The sequence below is a fragment of the Perognathus longimembris genome, chromosome 1 (genome assembly GCF_023159225.1).
Source record: "Perognathus longimembris pacificus isolate PPM17 chromosome 1, ASM2315922v1, whole genome shotgun sequence".
Lineage (NCBI taxonomy): Eukaryota > Metazoa > Chordata > Mammalia > Rodentia > Heteromyidae > Perognathus > Perognathus longimembris.
In genome coordinates, this window is record NC_063161.1 from 7,905,992 (window position 1) to 7,916,779 (window position 10,788).

At 68.0% G+C, this 10,788-nt stretch overlaps 1 protein-coding gene across 1 annotated transcript; it reads left to right on the top strand.

Annotated features, from left to right (window-relative positions):
* The first annotated feature begins 3,493 nt into the window (after positions 1-3,493).
* Elfn2 (extracellular leucine rich repeat and fibronectin type III domain containing 2) lies at positions 3,494-6,032 on the top strand. Its single transcript, XM_048349370.1, is given in 2 exon segments — positions 3,494-5,614; positions 5,616-6,032. Coding segments are annotated over 2 exon segments (2,538 nt in total).
* Positions 6,033-10,788: the final 4,756 nt, after the last annotated feature.

Genomic DNA, 10,788 nt, shown 5'->3' on the forward strand with positions numbered 1-10,788 from the left:
GGCAGCAGGTCTGGGGGGGGGTGTCCTCCTCCCCTGCACAGGTATGTCCCCTGTGCCATGCCCCCGTGCACCCCCAGCTTCTGCCCCGGCCCCTTCCCGTGCCCTGCGGTGGTGACCTGGAGCCGGAGCCCAGGGGCACCCCCCCCCCCCCGTGCCAACAGGCAGGTGTGTGTGTGTGTAGGTGGGGGGTGGAATGGGGTGTGCAGAGGACGCAGGCTGGACAGGCGGAGCTACTTCCCGCCACGCCCGGCCTCGGTTTCCCCGTGAGGGGATTGGAGTGCAGCAGGTCCACGAGGACCGCCCCCCCCCCCACCGGCACCCCCGGGTCAGCCAGAAACCAGCGTCTCCGCTTGGCTTTCCCGATGTGTGCTTTTTCCCTCCTCCTCAGTCCTCGCCCCCAGGTGGGTTCTGGGTAAGGCCTGCCCCCCACACACCCCAACCCCCCCCCCGGCAGAGTGCGTCACAGGAGAAGCACGTGACCTTGTCCGTGGACCCCGGGGATCCCCCCCCCCACCATCACCCCAGGCCCATGACTCAGCCCCTCCCCCACCCGTGCAGGGATTGGAGCTGGGCTGGGCCGGGGCCCAAGTGCTGCTGCTGTCAGCAGCGCCTTTCTGGCCTCCTTGTCCCCCTCCCTGGCTGCGTCAGGCCCCGATGGGTGGTGGGCAGGCGGCCCAGGGACGGGACGAGGCGGCTGACGTACGTGGGACAGGGTGAGTCACGGAGAAGGGGAGCGCCGAGCCGTCCCGGGGACCAGGAGGAGCAGCCGAGGGCCTGCGGGGTCACCTTGAGGGCCCGAGGCCTGAGCCGGAGGCTGTTTGGATTCTCTGTGTGTGCCAGTCCCGGGGCTTGAACTCAGCCTGAGCTCTCTATCCCTTAGGGTTTTGTTCGTTTTTGCTCGTGATTAAGCGCTCTTACCCCTCGAGCCACGGCCCCACACTTCCGGCTTCCGGGTGGTTCACTGGCGATGAGTTGTGGGCTTGCCTGCATGGGCCTGGCTTTGAACTGTGATCCTCAGGTCCTCCCGCGAGTCGCTGCGATTACAGGTGGGAGCCGCCGGGCGCCCGGCCTCTCGTCTGTTTGGGGGAGGGAAGAGAAGGGGAGGACCGAGCTGGAGCAGGATCGCTGTCCTTCCCGAGCCTGGCTGGCTGTCACGCGCGTGTCACCCCTCGGCCTCTCCTCCCTGTCCCCTCCCCCCCCCCCCGACCTGGACCTAGCAAAGGCACACACCCGTGTGTGTGTGCACGTGCGTGTGTGTGCGTGCGTGTGTGTCAACACATCGCCCCCCCCCCCCCGTGACTGCGGACGCCTCCTCTCCTCGCCACCCTGCGGCTGGGGCCTCAGCCTCCCCCCCCCCCCGGAATGGCGGTCCAGCAAGGGTCCCACCTGCCCACCCCCAATCAAGGAAAGACCGCCCCCCCACCTCCCTGCCCTGAACCTCTCTGGCTTTCTCTGCACCCCTGCACCCCTCCCTCCGTTCCGCCTCCTCTGGGGGTTCCGGGCTGTAAATTGGTTTCCTTTCACAGTGGTTTAACATTTTTTTTCCCTCTTTTTTTTTTTCTCCCCAAAGCCCTTCTCTCCTGGAGTTTCCCAGGGGGCTCTTCTTGTGGGGTCCCCTGCTTTCTTTGTCCAGATGTGGGTTTCTCTGACCCTCCCGGGGGGGTCTCCTCCTGTGGCCCAGGGCCCAGGTGGGAGCCAGAGGCAGTGCTGCCTATGAGGCTGTACTTGGCTTGCAGAGGTGACCAGGCCAAGCCTCCCCTGGGCGGGGGTGGGGGGGGAAGAGGCCCAGAGTCTCTGCTGGCCCCGATGCCGGACCCCCTCCCTGTGTCTCCCCTGGCACAGGAGACCTGACTTGCTCATCTGGAAGGCTTGGGGGGGGGGTGTGAACCTGCCCCCCCCCCCCGCCAGCACGCACGCGGGAGCAGAGATGCAGAGATGGTCTGATGGGCCTGTCTAGGGCCTGTCTAGTCGGGACGTGCGGACGGAGCCCCGGGACTCCCGGCTCCTCCCGTCGGCAGTGCCTCTGAAGCCTGGATCCCGGCCCGGGCCGCGCTGGGTCACTTGGGGCCAGGCCCCGTCCCTCTCTGAGCCTCTCGGATTCCAGCTACAGCGGGGAACGTGGGACTCCGGCCATGTTATTCTGGAAGCCCGAGGCTTCTGTATCCGATTGTGGGGGGGGGCGGGGGGGGCTCCTCCTGCGGAAAGCGCTCGGAGGGATCTTCCTGGATTTCCCGACTCTCCCCCCCCCCTTCTCCTTCCCCTCAGCCTCGCGCGCTCTAGGACCGGCCGCCCCCCAGCCCTGTCAGCCTCGGTATCCCCTGTGCGGGGTGGGGGTGGGGGTGGGAGGCGGGGGGGGGGCCAGAGCCGACACGCCGGGCTCCCCACCCCCATGGAAGCTGAGACAAGGGGATTATTTTTGGAACAAGAGCAGTTACACAACAAATGAATTATTTATCTCTGGGCCCGGAGCACGGAGGCATTTCGCCGGGTCCTCGGTTCTTGATCCGGGTTCGGTGGCGGCGGGGGGGGTGGGGTGGGGGTGTGGTGTGCCCACTTGGGCGTGTGGACCTGGGCGCGCACGCCTGTCTGTCATGCGTGCGGATGGTAGGTGCGCGTGCGTGGATGTACGCGTGTGGGTGTGGGTGCCGCACAGGCGGGAACATGGCTCCGTGCTGGGGCGGCAGGTGAGTCTGGACACGGGTGTGCACCCGACGTGCCTGGTGGGGGGGGGGTGTACGCGTACCTGTGCCCACCTGTGTCTCCTTTCTCGGCCTCCGCCCCCCGGCCTTCCCCTCTCCCACCCCAGCTACTCCAGGCGCCCCCCCCACCCCAAGCCCTCGGGTCCCCCCTCCCCCACCCCTGCTCCCCGTCTTGCCACCTCTCAGCCCACCCTCTGTCTAGCGGGGACTCTGAGGGCGCCCACCGTGCGGAGGCCCCGCGAGGGGGGTGAGGGGAGGAGGACGGGGGGGGGGGGGGCTTTGCTGGAGCTCGAGGGGCTGCTCCGAGCCCCCCCCCCACTGATCCGTCGCCCCCCCCCCTCCTTCTCCATGTTGCCTTTCAGGAACCGGGTGACAGATGGGTCTCTTCCTTCCTGCCCCCGTCTCTCTCACTACCCCCTAGAGCCACGCTCCTGTCTCCCGTGGAAATCGTCTGACGCCCGGAGCCGAGGACCGGCGGCGGCCACGGCGGAGGAGGCAGCCGAGGAGGGAGAGGGAGAGAGAGCGAGCCAGCCGAGGCCCGGAAACCTGTGCGCGCTTCCCTCGGAGCCAGGGACCTGCCCGGGGGGCCTGATGCTCCCCGCGGCCCGCCCGTAGCCCTCCCCTCCCCCTCCCCCAGCCGGCCGCGCCCCGCTTACCCGGGGCCCCCACCCCCCCCCCCAAGATGGTGGCGGCCCCCGGGAGGACTGTGCTCCCCGTCCCAGCCTCCAGCCGCTAGGCGCCCCCCCGCCCCCGTCCCCCTCCCCACCCCCACACCCCCCCCCAGGCCGGCAACCATGCTGCGCCTGGGACTGTGCGCGGCAGCCCTGCTGTGCGTGTGCCGGCCCGGCGCGGTGCGCGCGGACTGCTGGCTCATCGAGGGGGACAAGGGCTACGTGTGGCTGGCCATCTGCAGCCAGAACCAGCCGCCCTACGAGACCATCCCGCAGCACATCAACAGCACGGTGCACGACCTGCGGCTGAACGAGAACAAGCTCAAGGCCCTGCTCTACTCCTCGCTCAACCGCTTCGGGAACCTCACGGACCTCAACCTCACCAAGAACGAGATCTCCTACATCGAGGACGGCGCGTTCCTGGGCCAGTCCAGCCTGCAGGTGCTGCAGCTGGGCTACAACCGGCTGAGCAACCTGACGGAGGGCATGCTCCGCGGCATGAGCCGCCTGCAGTTCCTCTTCGCGCAGCACAACCTCATCGAGGTGGTGACGCCCACGGCCTTCGCCGAGTGCCCGAGCCTCATCAGCATCGACCTCTCCTCCAACCGCCTCAGCCGCCTGGACGGCGCCACCTTCGCCGGCCTGGCCAGCCTGATGGTGTGCGAGCTGGCCGGCAACCCCTTCAACTGCGAGTGCGACCTCTTCGGCTTCCTCGCCTGGCTGGTGGTGTTCAACAACGTCACCAAGAACTACGACCGCCTGCAGTGCGAGTCGCCCCGCGAGTTCGCCGGCTACCCGCTGCTCGTGCCCCGGCCGTACCACAGCCTCAACGCCATCACCGTCCTGCAGGCCAAGTGCCGCAACGGCTCGCTGCCCGCCCGGCCCGTGAGCCACCCCACGCCCTACTCCACGGACGCCCAGAGGGAGCCCGACGAGAACTCGGGCTTCAACCCGGACGAGATCCTGTCGGTGGAGCCGCCGGCCTCGTCCACCACCGACGCCGCCGCCGGCCCGGCCATCAGGCTCCACCACGTCACCTTCACCCTGGCCACCCTGGTGGTGACCATCCCCCACCCGTACAGCAAGATGTACGTGCTGGTCCAGTACAACAACAGCTACTTCTCCGACGTCATGACCCTCAAGAACAAGAAGGAGATCGTGACGCTGGACAAGCTGCGGCCGCACACCGAGTACACCTTCTGCGTGACCTCGCTCCGCAACAGCCGCCGCTTCAACCACACCTGCCTGACCTTCACCACGCGGGACCCCGTCCCCGGCGACCTGGCGCCCGGCACCTCCACCACCACGCACTACATCATGACCATCCTGGGCTGCCTCTTCGGCATGGTGCTGGTGCTGGGCGTGGTGTACTACTGCCTGCGCAAGCGCCGCCTGCAGGAGGAGAAGCAGAAGTCCATCAACGTCAAGAAGACCATCCTGGAGATGCGCTACGGGGCGGACGTGGACGCCGGCTCCATCGTGCACGCCGCCGCCGCCGCCCAGAAGCTGGGCGAGCCCCCCGTGCTGCCCGTGGCCCGCATGTCCTCCATCCCCTCCATGATCGGGGAGAAGCTGCCCGCCTCCAAGGGGCTGGAGGCCGGCCTGGACACCCCCAAGGTGGCCACCAAAGGCAACTACATCGAGGTCCGCACGGGGGGCGCCGCCGCCGCGGGGGACGGCCTGGCCCGGCCCGAGGACGACCTCCCGGACCTGGAGAACGGCCAGGGCTCGGCCGCCGAGATCTCCACCATCGCCAAGGAGGTGGACAAGGTCAACCAGATCATCAACAACTGCATCGACGCCCTCAAGCTGGACACGGCCTCCTTCCTGGGGGGCGGCGGCGGCGGCGGAGGAGGCGGAGGCGGAGGAGGAGGCGGCGGCGGCGGGGACCCCGAGCTGGCCTTCGAGTGCCAGCCCCTGCCCGCGGCCGCCGCGGCCTCGTCCTCGGTGAGCGTGGGCGCCGCCCCGGGGGGAGCCCTGGAGCGGCCCAGCTTCCTGTCGCCCCCTTACAAGGAGGGCGCCCACCACCCGCTGCAGCGGCAGCTCAGCGCGGACGCCGCCGTGGCGGCCCGCAAGACCTGCAGCGTGTCCTCCAGCGGCTCCGTCAAGAGCGCCAAGGTCTTCAGCCTGGACGTGCCCGACCACCCGGGGGCCGCGGGGCTGGCCAAGGGCGACTCCAAGTACATCGAGAAGGGCAGCCCCCTCAACAGCCCGCTGGACCGGCTGCCGCTGGTGCCCGGGGGCGGCGGCGGGGGGCGGCGGCGGGGGCGGCGGGGGCGTCCACCACCTCGAGGTGAAGCCGGCCTACCACTGCAGCGAGCACCGGCACAGCTTCCCCGCCCTCTACTACGAGGAGGGGGCCGACAGCCTGAGCCAGCGCGTGTCCTTCCTGAAGCCGCTCGCCCGCTCCAAGCGGGACTCGGCCTACTCGCAGCTCTCCCCCAGACACTACTACTCGGGGTACTCCTCCAGCCCCGAGTACTCGTCCGAGAGCACGCACAAGATCTGGGAGCGCTTCCGGCCCTACAAGAAGCACCACCGGGAGGAGGTGTACATGGCCGCGGGCCACGCCCTGCGCAAGAAGGTCCAGTTCGCCAAGGACGAGGACCTGCACGACATCCTGGATTACTGGAAGGGGGTCTCGGCCCAGCAGAAGCTGTGAGCCTCTCTCTCTCTCTCTCTCTCTCCTCCCTGGTGAGGTTGGAGGGGGAGGGCTGGGGCATTAGGGCAGGGGGAGGGGAGGGGGAGGAGGATGGGCCCCCTCTCCCCCCCACCCCCCGCCCCACCCCCCCGGGGCGGTGGCCGAGGAAGGGGGGGGGGGTGCCGGGGGGCGGGCGGACCGGGACGAAACGAGGGGGCCCAGGCCGAGGAGCGGACGCACACGCAGACCCGCACGCACGCACCCACGCACACACACCTGACCACCACCTGACTGTGAACAAAACCAACACCCGACAATAACGGACAGGAAAACAAAGACACATCTCTTTTCCTTCAAAGTTTACAAACTGGTACCGCAAACAGTCGTCTTTACTGTGCCGCCTAGGGCTGTGCTGGGGCGTGCGGGCCGGGGCCAGGCCAGGAAGCCAAAGTGAGGTGTAGGGGCTGGCGCCCGGGGACAGGTTGAGGGGTCCAGGAGATGGGGCCAGTTGTTGGAGTGAAGCCACGGCGGAGGGGGGGGGGGGCGTCCCAGGCCGGGGGACAGGTCCCCGGGGCGCCCCGTCCTCCCGTGTCCCGGCCTCCCCAGAGAGACGCGGTGACAGCCGCAGGTCACCCAGCAGACGCCACGGGGTCTCCTTGCTGCCTCTGACCCCCCCGCCGCTCCCCCTGCCGCCGCCCCCCCTCCCCCTTCCACAGGGCTCCCACGTCATTTACCCACCACCCCTTCCAAAGCTGCGGTCCCCTGGGGCTGGGGGAACGGAGAGCCAGACAGGTGCTTTTCCTTTCTAGAAAGGCCCGGAGCACCGTCCGGGGGAGGGACTGCGGGTAGCTGGGACGCGGAGGGGTTCCGAGGCCAGGGCGCGAGACCCCGGCCCCCTTTAAGTGTCTTCCACGTAGGCCGGGAGCCGTCCCGGGGGTGAGGGTGGGGGTGAGCAGGCCAGCTTCCCAGCATCTCAGGTGCAGGCCCCCCACATCCGGCCCCAGCGTCTCTGGGCCTCCGGGACCCCTACCTGCCCCCAGAGGGCGACCCGGAGAGGGTGTGGAAAGCGTGGGGGGGGGGCTTCCTGCCTGCACCCCACACCCCCGCGCCTCCGTCGGCCCCACCCCCCCACGGCAGGGGTCGTGGAGCAGTGTGTCTCAGCCTGGCCAGAGGGAGGAGGGTCACCCCCGTTCTCCGCATTACCCCCTTGGCCCAGGGGGTTCTCATGTTTCCATGGAAATGGCCACCCCCTCTTTCTGACCCCCATCCAACATCGAACAAAGCACAAACAGTGAGGTCCCCCCACTCCTCCCCCCCCCCCAAGCCGGCAAGGGCGGGGCAGGCCGGGTAGCCGGCCCCTCCCCCTCCCGAGCTAGCCCGTCACTATGGCAACCCGGGGCCTGGCAGTTGGTGCCCAGAGCGTCCAACCGTTGGGCTCTGGGGTTCTGTCAGTGTGGGCGTCGGCGGCGGAGGGTGGCGGGGAGGCTGGGCCGTTCTGGAGAGCGAGGGGGCCTCGCGGGGAGCAGCTGGGGGGGGGGTCCCGAGCCTGGGGGTCCTCAGGAGTGAGGGTGCCGAACAGAGTCCCCCCGGGGCCCTCTCGTGGGCGGCGGGCACCTTTCCCGCCACGCCCAGACCTGGCCTGCCCTTCATGCGGGGCTCTCGAGAGTGAGACTGGGTGGGGGGGGGGGTGGGCGGGTGACCCCAACGAAGAAAGCCAGCACTGTCCCTGGGGGACGCTGCCCACCTGCTTGCTGGGGGCGGGGCCTGACCGCACACCTCTGTGAACACGCCCGCTGTCGGGGCTGAGCTGAACCCAGGACTCACTTTGTGGGGGGGGTGACATTGCAGAGAAGACTGTTCTTAGGGGACAAGCGGGGGGGTTGGCTAGCCTGGCGATACAGAGCATACCTCCCCCTCCCCCCACACCTGCCCTCAACCCCTCCCCACACCCGGCCGGCCGGCAAACCCCGCGGAGGCTGCGACCGACCGGCGGGCGGAGACGCCGGTGGGGGGGGAGGGGAGAGGGCACATTTCTTGTTATAGCTGCATGACGATTTTACTGTATTTTTCTGAGCAAACATCTGTCGTGTTTGTGCCGGTTTGTCCAGATTCCCCCCGCCCATCCATCCCCTCACCCCCCGGCCCCCCTCCGTTTTTGATCGGAGCAGCTCTTGAAACCCAGGGAGGGCCAGCTCTGCAGTTGACCCCAAACAGGTGCCATCCTACATTGCTGCCCCTCCTGCCTCCCTCCTTTGGGGCTCACAGTCCCTCCATCTCCCCATGGCCATTCATCCCCTCCCACTGCCTCATCTCCCTGGCATCTCATCCTTCCCGGGAAGGGCTGCCCCAGAGAACCCCACCCCCCCTTGAGAGCCCATCTCCCAAGAGGAAGGGCCAGCGAGGCTCCCCTTGGGGGTCCGTTCCCCCATTTTGCAAAACGTTGGGGGTCCCTCAAAGAGGCGTGGCATCTTGTAGGGTGGGCCGGTGGCGTGGGGGGACACAGAAGGCCAAGAGCCTCCTGGCACTTCGTGGGGAGGCTTGCGGAGCTACAGGTGGCGGCGGGGTGGGGGTGGGGGGAAGCCCCGGTAGGAAGGCAGTGAACCTGGGGGCCTGGCTTTGCCGAAGGTTGGGGGGCTTGGGAAATGCCCCAGCAGGTCAGCTCTGCCCTCGGCTCTTCTGCCATCGTTCCTGGTTGAAGAGGACCTACCCGAGCTTCAAAGAGAAGCCATCTCACCAGTGGCACCCCACCGAAAGAGCTGCGAGGGCCTTGGAGCCCCAGGCGACGCTCCCCTCCCCCCCACCAGGCACACCGGTCAGGCTCCCCGGAGGAAGCCAGGGGCAGGTGGAGGCGATCTGACTTCAAACCCAAGTGAGACAGTCACCCGGGACACGGCGCGGCACGGAGCCCTGTGTGCGTGATGGCCACGGATTTGGGGGGCCGAGGCCTGGTCTCGGGGCATCCGGCGAGGAAGGGAATGGAGCGCAGATAGGGACAGGAGCGGGGGGGGGGGGGTCAGGTGGAAGGGGGGTGGTGGGAAGATACGGATGCTGCACCCCAGAGGGGGACGGGGAGATGCCGTGCTTGGGACCCTGTAACCTGCTGGTCCCCGGTGGACAGCCGCCGGGGCGGGCTGTTCCCTGACGCGTGGCTCCCAGGGCCTTCTGCCTCCTGGCAGGCACCGGCAAGCACGGCCGCCGCCTCTGTGTGGGAGCCTTCTAGAAACAGCTAATAGCCTTCCAGAAGGCGAAAGCCGCCGGGGTGTGGCAGGAAAACAGACAGTCTTCGTGGATGCCTTCGCAGGGGTTCTGGGGAGGAGCCGGAGGATGGGGCTGTTGTGTGTGTGTGTTGGGGTGGGGGGGGGGAGCTGCCTGGTGCAGGCGGGGAGCCCCAGAGCAGCGAGGGGCTGAGGAGGGAGGAAGAACCCCTTGGGGAGGTGAAGGCTGGACAGCCCACGAGGGGGTGGTGGCCCGAGGGCAGTGGTGAGAGCCAGGCTGGCCTTGGGGTTCCCACGTTTTCCAAATAGAAGTTGCTCACCACCCCTGCGCTGGAATAAAATGCAAGTGGGGGGCGGGGAGGGCGGATCCCAGACCAGGGAAGGAAAGAAATGAAACGTGGAGAAGGCAGTGGATGCCAAAGGCGGAGGCCAGGAGCAGGGGGGGTGGGGGGGGGGGGCAGACAGAGACCGGCGGTGAGCGGCCTGGATTCAGCCTCGATTCACTTCCCAGGGATGGATGCTATGCGGAGGACTAAGACAGGGAGGTGATGGGTTGGGAGGGGGGCTGCAGGGGGGGGGGGTCCCTGGTCCCTGGTTGTGGTACCTGTGAGGAGCCAGTGGCATCGGGGTGGAGGAGCTAGATGTCCTCAAGCCCCCTGCCCAGTGCCGCTCGGGAGGCTGGCACCTTGGAAGCGTCTTGCAGGACTCGGGCAAGGGGGAGGGGGCGGTCCCCGCAGGGGAGAAGCTTTGACCCCTGAACCCCAGGATGGAGGTCGGGGCGGGTCTCGCCGCACCCCAGTGCTATTTTTCCCTGGCACGTCCATGCTCCGTAGCCCCCTCAGTCCCGGGGAGCGGGGATCCGCCCCCCCACACCCCGCCCGACTACAGCCCACCCGACACCATCCCTGACCTACACCTTCCCATCTGTCAGACAGACTCGGCGTGTCCCCCCCCCCCCCGGGGAAAGCCACCCCTGTCAGGCAGGAGGGAGGGATGCGGGGGGTGTGCTGGGCCGGCAGGGTGGACCTGAACCACCTCCTCCTCCTCCTCCCCCTGTCCCTCGGTGGCCAGAACAAGCGCAGGGCTGGGCCCCGGGGCTGTAGGTTCAGGGGCGGCGGCCGCCCCTTGCTCATCCCCCCTCATCTTCCCGAGAGCCACCGGCACCCACGCACCTGGTTTGAGCCTGCAGAGCTGGCTCGGGGCCCTGAACTCTGAACCTGTGAACAACGGGCTGTGTCCGAACCTCTCCTTCCCCCGGGGGGGGGGGGGGAGGGGAGGGGAGGGGGGCTCCCACCCCCCTTCCTTTTCTTCTTTTATGAGAATAACTTCGTTTATTTTCTCCTCTCTGCTCTCCGCTCCCCCCCCCGCCCCTCACCCCAACTTCCTGTTTTAAACTGAATGCACGAAATTGTTTTCCTCAACTTGAGATCCCTGTATGGAGAAGAATCAATTTCTATATTTGCAATAAATTTCTATTTAAACAACCGAGCTAAGGTTGGTGTGAGTGAATGTTGTCCCCCTTCCCCATCGCTGCTGCTTTAGTGAGGACCACATTGGAGTGG